This window comes from Cibotium barometz, chromosome 2 (assembly GCF_041138505.1).
Source record: "Cibotium barometz isolate CiBa-2024 chromosome 2, ASM4113850v1, whole genome shotgun sequence".
NCBI lineage: Eukaryota > Viridiplantae > Streptophyta > Polypodiopsida > Cyatheales > Cibotiaceae > Cibotium > Cibotium barometz.
The window spans coordinates 70,606,426-70,620,482 of NC_141047.1; the positions used below are offsets into that span (position 1 = coordinate 70,606,426).

At 44.9% G+C, this 14,057-nt stretch overlaps 1 protein-coding gene across 1 annotated transcript in view; it reads left to right on the forward strand.

Moving 5' to 3' along the window:
• The first annotated feature begins 537 nt into the window (after positions 1-537).
• LOC147641420 (proton pump-interactor 1-like) overlaps positions 538-14,057 on the forward strand; it is a 39,654-nt gene continuing 26,134 nt past the window's right edge. The window contains exons 1-4 of the mRNA XM_086821225.1: positions 538-1,411; positions 2,580-2,765; positions 2,886-3,065; positions 3,151-3,345. Of these exons, the coding sequence (XP_086677351.1) occupies positions 710-1,411; positions 2,580-2,765; positions 2,886-3,065; positions 3,151-3,345 (1,263 nt within the window). The 5' untranslated portion in view covers positions 538-709. The remainder of the gene's footprint in view (positions 1,412-2,579; positions 2,766-2,885; positions 3,066-3,150; positions 3,346-14,057) is intronic.

Consider the following 14,057-nt stretch of genomic DNA (forward strand, 5'->3'; position numbering starts at 1 on the left):
TGGTAAAAGAAAGGAGAGGAAACAAATGTCACCATCACCCTTTTAGTAGGTAGGTTGTAAGTTGGCTTCATTATAGACATGGATGCTTGCTTTGTACAATGGTAGAACATGTTGGTTCCAAAGAGAGGATACTTAAACTCATCTCAACCATGGCATGGTTAGAGTGTGACAAATGTGTGTTGCAAATGAAATGTGCACAAGCCTCCTAACAATAGCATTGCGAGACAGGAGATGGTGCCTTGTTTTAAGTAAAAAGATCAAAGGCCTCCTAGCCTAAAAGCAAGGTGTAGCTCAAAGTAATGTGCAAAGAGCTTCGGGCCTTCTTGGTTGTCATGAACCATAGGGCCTTGAATGGAATGCCATGTAAGTCTCAAAAAGTGGGTATGGACCTTGGAACTTCGCAATCTTCCCCTGTGCAAAAACAACAATTTTATGAAATGCATGATCAGCGGTGCTCGTCCTACCTTAATGTAGCGGGCCAGACAAGTCACCTCCAACGTACATACATAATACATATTGGGGTACACGTTACCTTGCGTAATACATGAGTTTTTGTGCTCACCACCGTCTTTTGATTCAAAGTCTAACGTTCAAACCCTTACACTTATAGACCACCCACACTGCGCTCTATATTTATTATAATTTAGATCCGTGTGAACCCCATCGCCATTGCTATAGATCCACCACGCCTTGCCCCTCCTTTCCAGCCATGGAGCTCGGATCTGATAGTGCGGTCTTCCTCGCAGCTTCTCAAGATCCCTCTTTCCAGTCCGAATCTTCCAATGGCAGTTCTGTAGAGAGCTCATTCAAGCTAGAAAATTCTACTTCCTGCAACGGGTCGCTGCAAGCGGAGGTTCCTGCAGAGCACGGTGCGATGGTGTTGGACGAGATCGAAGAGCCTCTACTTGTGGAGGAGAGCTACGCGCAACTCAGCGCAGAAGCTCTGGAAGCTTCTGTGCTTGAGAATCCGAACGAAAACTCTGCAGAAAATGGTGCTGTCAAAGCGGGAGAAACGTCTGCAGATACATTGCAAGGGGAGACATCGGTCTCTGAAGGACCGATTTCAGAAGTCCATGAATCTGTAGAGAGAGAGGGCCATGAATCTGTGGCGAGAGAAGGCCTTGAAAGTTCTGATCTCGGGAAACTTGCAGAAACCTCTGATGCTGGATGGAAGAATGGCATGGACGCAGAAGGCCATATAGCAAGATGGATCTCTTCAGGAAGCCATACATCTGCTGCAAATGTTTCTGAAAGAGTAGTGCCCCTGTCCAGACGCAGAACCTTTTTCATGGTCAGAATGCCAAGAACCGCTGATAGCCAGCTAAAGAGCAAGATCAAACTGGCCGAGCTGCAGCTAGAGGAGGCCTCCAAGAACAGGGACGTCATCCGTGCAGCTTTACAGCTTAGAAGGGTGAGGTTTCTTTGACCTGTATAGAGCCATTTTTTCTGCAATGCAGGGCGTTCCAAAACTTGATAAATTTCCATCTCGGCGTGTAAGATTTCTTTTAATCAAGGCTTGTAATCAAGCTCATGTGAAAGATCCCTTCTTCTTAAGTGATATTCTGCAATCCATGTCATTACAAAACTTGATACATTTTCTAGTGAGGCATGGAAGATCCATTAGGGTCGTAATTGAGCTGGCTTGGTTCTAGTGTTTTCAATTTGTGGCCAAAACATACATTAAACCTTTCGTTTGTTGTGAGTTTGATCACGTTCATGTGTAAGGCTAGGATTAGTTGTTAGTCCCTCCCTTGACCACGTCTGTACCTGGCTGCATCCTGATTTAAAATACATCTCATCAAACCCTTGGGTGCTCTCTAATAAGGATGTGCCTGGCTGCACTCTGATCTTGAGACTTGGCTTAGGGTAACTATCTCCTCAAACTTTGGGTGCTCTCCAGTATCTACAAGGGCTACAGTCTGATCTTGGTTTAGGGTACATCTGATCAAACGCCTCAGGTGCTCTCCAATAGTTACAAGGGTTAGGAGTCATCATGCAGAGTATTCTTTCTATCTTTAGGAGTCCTCATGCAGCCAGTTGATATATATATATATATATGTGTGTGTGTGTGTGTGTGTGATCATGCAGCCAGTTGATATTGTGTTAATTCTTTCTATATTTAGACTTTGGTGCGTATGCTCTATCAACTACCTTTTTGTTGTAATAATTCTTTCTATTTGTTATGATCCTTAGTGCTAGGCTTCATTATGGCTGGTTGAGTCTGCCTTGTATCTCCGGAGCTCTGATAGAAACTCAGCACACCAGACCTTATGTGTGTGTGTGTGTGCATGCGTGCGTGGGGGGTGTGTGTGTGGGAGCATATATTGATACCAAGTTCTACACCCACTATTGGGCACTGATGGCGTTAGTGGGGATGACGTAGTATCTAGTCCATACTAGGCATGATGGAGTTGATGGTTTATTGTCTTGTGGATAACTACCATGAGGTTATAAATTGCACTTTCTTAGAAGCTGAATTTGGGCATGTTCGTGGATTCATCTAGGTATATATATTCTTTTGAATCTTTGGTTTTTTAGAGATTTGATTGGCAATATGGATGTGTCATGGGTTTTTGAAGGCCAGTAAGATTCGACTTCTTGACAAGCTGAAGGTTGTACGCGATAAAGAGAGGGCATGCAAAGATGCAACTCAAAAGAAGCGCTTGGAAATAGAACCACTTCAGGCTGCATTGAACAAATTCAAAGTCGCAGAGAATATGTTTAGAGACGATGAGATCTCTTCAGAGGAAGATTTGAATGACAGGGCAAGCATCTCACCTTCCTTAGTTTCCAAATCTCTATTCTGACTGGCAAATATGTGCTTTTATTTGTTTCTTCAGTCGATTTATGCATGTTTGGTAGAGTAATTGTACTGCATGCTATAGATTGCGTACTTACAGCATAGAATCCAGCATGAGAGCATTCCTCTGAAAGAGGAGAAACAGTTGATAAGGGAAATTAAGCAGCTAGAGTCTCATCGAAGTCAAGTTTGTGCAAATGTAGCTGCACATGCACAGCTACTGGAGAGTCTTGGTCCAAAGCAGGATATCCAGGATCATTGTTCGGTGAGCACGTATTTTCCAAACCTTGACATTTTTGCTGGTCTAGCAGGATGCAGCTTTTGGGATAACAAAAATGTTTTTGTTTCAGATACTTTATCAGGAATTGGATATGTTGAGAAACGAGCAATTCCAGGCCCGGGCTGAATGCGAGCCAATCGAAAAAGACCTGCAGGATCTGAATGTGAAAATAGACGAATTTGTGGACCAATTGGAAAATGCCAAGTGTTCTCAGCGTGAGGCTCTTTCTGCATGTAAAGAGCTGAAGAGATCACTGGGTGAACAGGTGATCACTCATCTAGTTTCTTATATAGCAGCTGTTAGGTCTTTTACTGGTGAAAACCTTAACTTGGTGTCTGCAGAAGCATCCAGTCAAGTTGACCCAGAATATGTGTTGTGCATGCTAGTCTCAAGAGTCAAAATGTGTGGGAGAGTGTTTTTTGGTAAGCATGCTCACATGCAGTAGTCTTTTTCCTAGATTACTGTTAACTGTGCAATTTCTGTGGTGCAAACACTGAGAGAGAGACACAAGACACTCGATTGGGTCCCAAAACCCACTGATGGGCCCCCACCTTTCGGCACATTTTTTTATGTTATGGAAATGGGATATATCCATGATAGATCCCTGGTCTTGACCTTTTGATGTCTCCTTCCTTACCTCGTCAAGTTCCAGCCTGTGCATTTAGGATGGACTATAGGACAGATGATGGGACTTTGCCGTTCTGAGTGGGTTCTTGCTGGAGTGGATCCTCTCCTGAACTGGGTCTGTAGAATACCTTTTTTGCTAGGCCTAAGCAAAACACCGACTGCTGAAGTGAAGTGCTGTTGTCTTGGTCTTTGATGCCTTCCTGGATGCCTCTGCTGATGCTCTTTGCCTGTCTGTGGTTGGCAAGCAGATCCTTGCTTGAAGACCATACTAGGAGCCCAGCCTGCCTGATTTGCTGCTTGACCTGCCTGGCTTCTGTCGGGGCTTGTATGGCCTGACCAACGGGCCCAATTACTGCTGACTTGGGCATTCTTCCTCTTGTATGATCTACCTTGATGTCTACTCGGATGTTCACGCATGGAAAACAATCTGGACCTACCCAAGTCTACCTTGATGGCAACTGATGTGATATGTTCTTGGATAAGTGTTCACAATGGGGCAAAGTGTACATCACAAATGTAGCCATATTTGGTAGAGAGGTGTGTGAACACACTAGGACCAGCCGAGGCACTTTTTCCCTCTTTAGGAGGTTTTTTCCCCATGCTAGTATACACCCATCTTGGGGTATACTTATCTTCTTTGTACAACACACATTCATTATCTATCTATCATCTCATTGTGTGCTCTCTTGAGCTTCTCCTCTGTGTGTATGTGTGCGCGCGCGCATTCTTGCAACCCTATTTCCAACATTTGGTGTTAGAGCATACGCTCCTCGACCTTGTGCTGTTGCCTATACCTCACCTCAAGTTGCTTGTCTTCTTGAATCGGATCAAGGAGCTCTTTTGGGAGAAGAAAGAGGACAATGGAGTGTGAAGTACTTGGGACTTGTATTGAAGTTTTTCGGTTGGATTTTCGTTCCGAGCGTGTTTCGGAGGCCATTCGCACGGTTTTGGTTTTCTCCAGATATCTTCGGGGACCAGATTTGCACTATTCTTCATCAGATTTTGGAGTAGTTTTGTCAGATCTACTACAGATGGGTGTGCGGATACATTATCAGAAATGGAAGACAGTGATGTATTTTGAACGTTATCTGTTGTGTAGGGACCTTATTAGTAGCCACCTTGGTTGCATCAAAGAGTACTCTAACACTTTGTAGGTTGCGTGATTACTTGCCCTGGTATTATAAAAAATGGAAGACAATGATATATTTCGAACGTTATCCGCCGAGGATAAGCTTGACGGGATCAACTACTTGTGATTGTCCTATATGATGCGGCATTTATTGGTAGCCAAAGGGCTATGGAATGTTGTGGTTGGTATTGAGAAACGTCTTGGTTTCTCTGATGAACATGATGTAGAAGGCACATTTGCTGACACGGGCTCAGTTTCACATGGTGCATTACTTGTCGGCTGCAGGGAATGCTAGAAGAACTTGTCAGTGGCACTCGAGCGTATGCACTCTTCCCAATGGAATGAGGGAGGGATGCAAAGCTGAGGTTGAGAGAGGGGTTGTTTGGGACTGTTCTAGACTGTGTATGAATGCTGTAAATGAATATGAATGTTGCGTTTTACCTTCACCAAGTGGCTGGAGCAAAACGATGAGTAGATGAATGCTGAAAACTGTATGGATGTAGAAAACGCAAGGTGGACTGCTGGCTGAATGCTGAAACTGATGCGTTTTGCTGATGTAGGGGGCTGAATGCTCACATGTTGAGGCGCCTAGTGCTGTAGGAGGAAAACCATGAGGTATGATGGCTGGAGATTGCAATCGCTTATGCTCCTTGTGCTGAAGATGCCAAGCGCTTCAATGCTCTACTGCTGAATATGATGAATGAATGGATGAATACCATGCTGGGCTATTTATATGGGTCAGAGGAGCTAGTCGGCTGGCTATAGGGTTGGCCGAGTGCTCATGTCCACATAAAATATATAAATGATGTATAAAATGCTAGAATTTGTGGAAAAAATACCAAAAAATTCATAGTAAATATTCTGATAAATACTAGATGATATCTGGGGTTTCTGCAATGGTCTAGATGCAATGAATGAATGATATGCAATATGCAGAATGCTTTCTAATGCAAGCCCTAAGGTTTCTACTGACTTTACATACATGAATGCGTCTCTTCAAGTGGGTTAAGGGACTTGGACTGACTGACTGACTTGCTGTCACGATTGTGACTTAGTTCATTATACACAGTCTCCTTATGATTACAGATACTGAAGTGACATGATTACAGAGGACCCCTACACTTGGATGGTCACGACTATTCGCTCTAGAGACATGCCTCTTCATCAAGAGCCACACTCCTTCGACGACTGGTCACACCCCTTCGCTCTAGGGTTGCAACTCTTCACCCAATGGTTGCAGCTATTCGTCCAAAGGATGTGTCTCTTCGCCTAGAGTCATGACTATTGGTCATGGGATGTGTCTTTTCATTCGTGTCTCTTGAACTCCTATATAAGGAGCCTTTTGTATCACAATTTCAATCAATCAATCAAACATCTGTGTTCAAGTCTACTTTCAGTTTCAGTCTTAAATACACAGATAGTGGATGAAATACTAAGTAATAACAGTAATCCTCACAGTGGTATCAGAGCAAAATTTTTTCCCGGGCCTACGGTTGTGAGCCTCTCACCCTCTCCGCTCTACTCTCCTCTCGGTGTTGTATGGAAGAAGCAGAGCGATGGTGGACTTGGAGTGAATCCTTGCTTAAAGTAATGTAAACAAGAACAAAAGGTTTCACACCAATACACACGCATGGTGTGTATTGCAGAGAGGGAACCCTTGCTGCATACCTGGACTACCCTCCCTCCTCGCTGACCAGTGAGTTGGGCGTTCGTAGCATGGCATCTCCCTGCCAAATATGGAACACTCCCTCGCTTCGTGTGCTGCAGGCTGTGAGCCTCGTTAATCCTTGCAGTTGCCGACCTTGAATTCCTCACCGCCAACTAGCGCCTGCTGCCCGCCTCTTCGCTTTGCTGGCAGCACCCCTTCGAAGCGGCGCATCCATTCAGTCAGCACGCGACGCGTCCAGGCCTTGAAGCGGCGCATCCTTTTTCATTCGGTGACGTGTTCCAGGCCGTCACCTTTACATCAAAGAAAACAACAAACAAAATAATCCATCATGCGCACTGTTGCCACGTGGATCTTCAAAAAAAATAAAAAAACCAAAAACACCCAACAGGCGTGAGTAACCCACCGGGCTTGCGCTGGGCGTCCGTTGGGATTCGCTGGTGTGAACTGCCGCCTTGGGCGATTCGGAAACCACCACCCCCCCCCCCGCCAGGATGCCGCCTTCTTCTTGCTCGCCTTCCTCAGCAAGGAAACCAGCCCCCGACCAGCGTATTTAAAAAAAAAAAAACCAACGGGCGTACGCTAATGTGAACCGGCACCCCCAACCTCCCGGATGCAGCCCTCTTAATGTATGCCCCTCTTGTCTTGGCAATGACTTTCTTGGCATGTAGGGCTTCCACCAAACCCTGCAGTGCAGAATTTTGTTGCTGTCCAGAAATTACAACAAGCATAAAGTGTTGAAAGCGGCCTCAAATCCTCATTTTCTTCACCGATTTTCCTTCTCGGGCATGAAATGAAGGCATTTCAACTACTCTTGAAGCCTTCTTTGGCTACTTTTTCGTCACACTTGATCCATGGTGAGCCAAAGCCTCCTCAAGCTCCCGACAAGCAACTTCTCGGCGTACAACACCCACAACAGGTTTCTAGTCCTCAGCACAGTTCTGTAGAGACCACCAGACATGAAATACCTTCGTTTGAGCCTCTGCATGCTCGTCGCAAACATTCTCAGCATTACAACAGTTATGAGAAAGATCCATCTTTGAATCAATATCAGCAGAAGCCAAAGCAGCAATATGAAGCTTCCAAAGGATCACATCTTGGAAAGAAATCAGCCATATCAAGATGGGCTTACTTAGTGGCACGTGTGTCCGACCCTAGTCGAGTACTCGGTCGTGAGCGCCGCGACGTTGGACAAGTTTCCCCTCGCGAGCAATGCCCTACATTCAAGTCCTTACAAGCTCTTGGTGGCAGTGTTGAAGACTTACTCATTCTCATGTTGTGCAAGAGGATCCTTGAGAGGTCTAAGAGGCGCAAACAATCTCAACCTCTCCCTTCTACATTGGAAGCCTTAATACCTGCTGAGAAAGCTGAAGATTCAGAAGATTCTTGTACATGTGTGACAAATACAATGTCCACAACTCCTTTTCTTGTCGTGACCCAGGCAGAAGCAATAGCCTCGTCACCGCTTGTGCAAAATGGAGTCTTTGTCTCTGACCAGCTACCTGACGCCGTGGTGAATGATGTTTCTTCTTCAAAAATGAAGACTCCAGTCCTTACCTTCAGTGGTGCAAAGGATAAATCAGACGCAGACTCTTGCAGCATGACTTCAGTCGTTACAAATAAATCTTTGGACATAACTTGTTCCGAGAACAACTTTCTAAGCAAAGAAAACCATATGGAAGATATTTCTTCTCAACCTATGACAACACTCGAAGACTTTTGTGTTCTAGAAAAATCAGCGGAATCCCTTTCAGACATCCAACAGGTGGTTGTCGCCTCTGAGCAGGAAAGCGTGGTGACACAATCAGATAATTTACCAATAGTTTCACTTGAAGCAGATAAAGATTCAATCTTTTCTTGGACAAAGCTCGAAGTTACCAATGATGTTAACAAAAGTTCTACTCAAGTTATAGATATGATTCTCATGCTTTTGGTAAAGATGAGACAAGTTGCAGATGCAGTTAATATTCAGTTTGGTATATACAAGATTGTTATGGTCAACAATAATGCCATGACATGGGATCTAGCAGCTAGAGCTTTGGATGCAGAAGCAATTCAATCATTTCCCTTCTTCTAGAGTCTCAACAACTACCCCTGGATTTTATTTTAAATGGGAGGGAATGTCACGATTGTGACTTAGTTCATTATACACAGTCTCCTTATGATTACAGATACTGAAGTGACATGATTACAGAGGACCCCTACACTTGGATGGTCACGACTATTCGCTCTAGAGACATGCCTCTTCATCAAGAGCCACACTCCTTCGACGACTGGTCACACCCCTTCGCTCTAGGGTTGCAACTCTTCACCCAATGGTTGCAGCTATTCGTCCGGATGTGTCTCTTCGCCTAGAGTCATGACTATTGGTCATGGGATGTGTCTTTTCATTCGTGTCTCTTGAACTCCTATATAAGGAGCCTGTTGTATCACAATTTCAATCAATCAATCAAACATCTGTGTTCAAGTCTACTTTCAGTTTCAGTCTTAAATACACAGATAGTGGATGAAATACTAAGTAATAACAGTAATCCTCACACTTGCTATGGCTGAGAATGACCTACGTAGCTCGTGCTTGACTTATCCTGGACTGAGGTTTACAATGAGGTCATGGCGTACGACAAATATAATCCTGAAAGGTACTAATATTGTTACAATGTTGCACTGATGATGATGAGCCAGCTTGTCACCATGCACTACAATGCAGAGTGCATGTGACACTTTAGAAAGAGCCATTGTTCTACTATGGACATCGGTCTTGCGATGCTCTTATATGTCTTAAGATGTACCTGATGCTTTGATCCTACCCCACAAGTTCCATGCATCTGAACATATCTTATTTCAGAACCACCTAAGACGAATGCAGCCTTGAGCCCATCTTTGCGCATAGCTGCCTTAGGCTTTGGACTACTTCATAGAGAAATCTTTATTGTGATACTAGTTTCACATGTGAAACACCTGTAGACATTGGCCTTGTTGAGCTTGGGAGTTATTGAGATACACTAGACTTGAGATTGGGTTCCAAAACGCACTCAAGTCCCCCACCTTTCTCGTTGTATTTGCTTATATCATGGAATTGAGATATGTAAAATACTTATCGTTGACCTTATCTTTTGATGCCTCCTTCCTTTCCTTGCTGAGTTCTGGCCTATGCTGTAGAGTGTATGTCATGGTAGTGATATGTGAACTCATCTAGGACCAGGCCAGGGCAACTTTTTTCCTCCTTCAGGAGGCTTTTTCTTGACCATGTGAACATAGTTGTTACAAAGTGCATTTCATATAGTATGAAACGTTTTGTAGGTATGAAACACGTTTCATACCTGCCCAAGCCTATCCAATTGAAAAAGGGTGTTTTTTTTAATATCAAATCGAATAGAGACCTCACGTTTTTCAAAAAAACATTCTCTTGCACTTGGGATCTCAGCACTAGCAACCTGCACGTCCACAAATCATGGCCAAATCAGCCTCTCCCGCTCTTCTTGGCTCGCGTGCCTACCATTTCTCAAGTTGGTTTACTCGATTTTGGTTGATTTTGCCCAAAAAATTAGATTGTGAAATTGGGGATTTTTCTTGCTAGGGTACCAATCTTGCCTTGTGTTTGTCACAATGGCTTGCACCAAGGATGCCACGTCACTCCTATGGCAAAATACGATGGTTCTGGCACTTCAAAGTGGAAATGGAAGTTTTGCTAGGTTTGTTTGGGTGGTAGTGTAACGCGCGTTAAGTCCTATTTCTCAGGTAGAAGGCATTGGTCCTTGCCAGTTGGTGCCTGCACAAATTAAAGTTGGCTTGTAAGAATGGAAAAAACATTGGTTGGGTATACAGGTTTGCGATTTTGATGCTAGTGAGGATATAGGTGATGTATCCAAGAGAACGGGATTGGGCTCAAAGTCAGATGCATAGAGCCAAGCAGGATCTTTGTTTGTAGGACCTAGAGGCTCACTCAAGGGAGAAAGCATTCAAGCAAGCATGCAAAAGCAAGCAATAAGTTAGGCACAATCAGGGAATTGACAAGGTTGTTCACCCAATGCACTTTGTCTTTTAACATTGTGCGTACTGTGCGATGGAGAAAGGCCCTGAAGGTAATGAGCCACATTGTGGGAGGGACCCTTCTATGCTAGCTTGCACAATATAGAGCTCAAAAAATGGAACGTGCAGGTATGGTGTAGGTGGAGCCACTTAAATCCACTTTGACCAAGTATGTTTGCACGTTGTTATGTGATGTGTGGACATATGTATGCAAGAGGAACGTGTGTAACATTTTGGCATCCTCATGCAAGGGCATTATGTTTTTGTGTGCCATTGATACATCTATGTGTGGGATAGTGGTGACAAGAGAGTTTATATGGAAACACATGCATGAGGCTGTCATTGAGATAGGCCCACAAAACATGTGGTCACTGACAATGGCAACAAGTGAGTCTCTATGGAACGGATGCTAGAGGATAAGTACCCATAGATTGTATGGACTCCGTGTGCATCCCATAGCCTAGACTCGCTCATTGAAGATGGTGCAACAATTGGGCGGGTTGCTGATGTCTTCAACACTCTTGTCGCATAGTGAAGTTTGTTACCAAGAGGCCCAAGGTCTTGGCAATATATCACACCAACATTGACCTTCAGCTGCTGAACCCTTCACTATCTAGGTTTGCACATATGTTCATTGTGGTTGAGAGGGTAGTGAGAGCCACCAAGGACTCATGTGCACTTTGGTCTCTCGGGATTACATGAGTTGGGATGACCATGAACACCTAAAAGCAGTTGCTTTTGCATGGATTGCGATGTGAGAAAGTTGGTGGCAAGGAGCTGAGGCTTTGGTGAAAGGCCTTGAGCCAATCTACAATGTTCTTCACATCATTGACATGGAGGGAAATACTCTTGGTCTCGTGTACGTATGTGACACCCAGTGTAGAGTGAGATATGCTGTGATCAGCTACTGACGATACCCGCCTCGGCCAGAACTGATTAGATGGTGGAGTGAATGTCAGGCCTCTGTGAGGGGAGCATGTCATGTCGGCGGAGAACCTGACGAATCTGTCTGTGTGGTGGAGGGACTTGATGCTCTGGGTCGGGGATATGATCATATGTGGCTCGCAGAATAGATTGAGCTCTCTCGCTAAGAACTCCTGTGTAGAGAGAGAGATGATAACACACAATTGAGAGGAGTTGCACCACACAAGAATGATTGTATTATGATAATACTTCCATTATGTACAATTCTTTTATAGGCATCAAGCCTCATCTTATTTCTCTTAATAAGAGGGTGCTCACACCACTAAGGATACAAAACCAGACTCCGAAATACCCAACAAACCCCTTCGGAGTGATGGAGGGATGCCTAGATAGCTTTCAATAGTCCCTATACACGCAAAGAAACAAGCCATGGCCTCTGCTTCAAATTCAAATGGTAGTAAGCATGGCTCAGAGGCCAATGAGCGTGGCTCAAAAGGCTGAGAGGCTCAACAAGCATAACTCATAGGCTTAACAAGCATGGTCTTTGTGAAAGATTCAGAGGTCAGGTCTCGCCTTGAGAGACAAACACAGCCTACATCAGCATACCAAAGCAAACCCCCCTTGCTCTAAGCACGGTAAAGAGGGAATGAAGGAGCATTACAAAAAGAAATAATCAAACTTTTGGGCGGGGGGGTGGGGTGGGGGCACATCCCGGGCAGAGAACCAATGGCTACAAAATAATCAGATTTTGGGGGACATCCCGGGCATAAAAACCATGACTACAAAATAAAAAAGGACTAGAAGTTGAGGAGACGTGTACTTGCAAGGAGCAGATACTTCGAGATGGTGCTTGCAGTACTTCTAGGTACATACTACATTCCTTTTTGGCTTGAAAGCCAGGGCAAGGGACTCGAGGGAATAGTTGAACTCCTCCATGATCCAGCCTGCTGTGGACTGTAACATGCGGAAGCTTGGTGGAAGAATCGGTAACTTCAATGTTCAGAAATCAACAATTGTTCGTGACGAAGATAACAGATGTGTAGAGAGAGAGAGAGAGAGAGAGAGAGAGAGAGAGAGAGAGAGAGAGAGAGAGAGAAATAAAATGAAATGATATATTAACGTCTTCAAAAGGCCAAAATGACCTATGAGACCAAAAAGGTTACAACAATTGGTGGATCTGATACAATGTCTGTGAAAGAAAAGCTAAAAACAACTAAACAACTAACTGAAATTGAAACAACTATGAGGAAAAGTACGGTACTAGGATCTCCGAATGGATAACATCTGGGAGGAAAATTCCAGCAACAAAGGTAAGCATCATACACATCACTATCCAAAGATGTCTCTCATCGGTGGATGGCGGATATCCTCAATGTCCTCCATGGTGAGTACTCTGACTGGACGTCTCCCATGCCGTGCTAGTATGGTCCTGATCCTTTGTTGTAGTCTCCGTCGGTGTCGAGATGGGCCTCTCATCTTGGGGCGCCTGGACCGCCCCAGCTCTATAGCCCGATCAATAAGTGTACCTCTGGTGCGGCTATACTCTGGGGCTAGCTGCAATGCCTGCTGGCCTGACTGCTCAATCTCTGGTCGAAAGAAGTCTGTAATCTGCCTCTGTAGGTGTCTCTCCCTCTCTGATCCCCTCCCTCTCAAGAGACCCTCTCTATGTCTACTAAGCTCTAGCAAGTATAATCCGAGGCATCTCTGATCCTGGTATCTCATGACTCTAGAAAGTGGTCCGAAACCCTCTCTAAACAGGCAGTGAAAACGGTTTCGTATCTCATAATATACTGGACAGTGACATATGTAATGTACCTGTGTCTCTGGCTCCATCTGGCACAGTTGACGAATCTTGGCCTCAGCTGGTACTCCTCTGAATCTGCCAGTCTCAATCTCTAGCTGGTGTGAGGATGTGCGCATCTGACCAGTAGCACACCGTACCCCATGAGAAAGATGAGTATCCATGTAGCTGGGTCTAATCACAAACCCATCCTCCGTGAGTTGGAGAAGATGATCTCTATAGAAAGCCATCTTCGTACCAAGCTCGTGTGTCGGCTGTATCCATGTCGTCCTAGTGTCTAGCTGATTCAAGTCCTGCCTAATAAGTCTGGTAATCTCTGCCCGTGTGAGAGAGAGGGAGGGTGCATCCAGGGAGTACTGAAATGGAGGTAGCCTGTCCATACTAAAGCCATGCAGCTGGAACCAAGCTGTCATCTGTGCATACCAACATGATCCGTCTCCCTATGATGCCAACTGTCGTGAAGACTCCAGGGCTAAGCGAGCATATCTGTCTCTAGGGAGAGCCCAAGTGCTATGTATAAAGGAGACTGATCGAGTGAGTGCCTCTACTACCAATGGGGGGGCAGCCATCTCTGCACGGATAATATCATGTGGTATGGAGGCCTTGGCCGCCCTAATCATCCGGGAAATCATAGAAACCAAGGGCCTCTCCATACGTCTCCATCCATCAGTGCTACCAGCTCGGCTGTGGTGATCCACTGAGGGTCCCCATATCTCCACTCCATACAGCATGGCTGAAGTGACCAAAGTGTCAAAGAGCCGGAGCTTTGTTCGAGGTTCCTGAAACTGAACCTGCGAACAC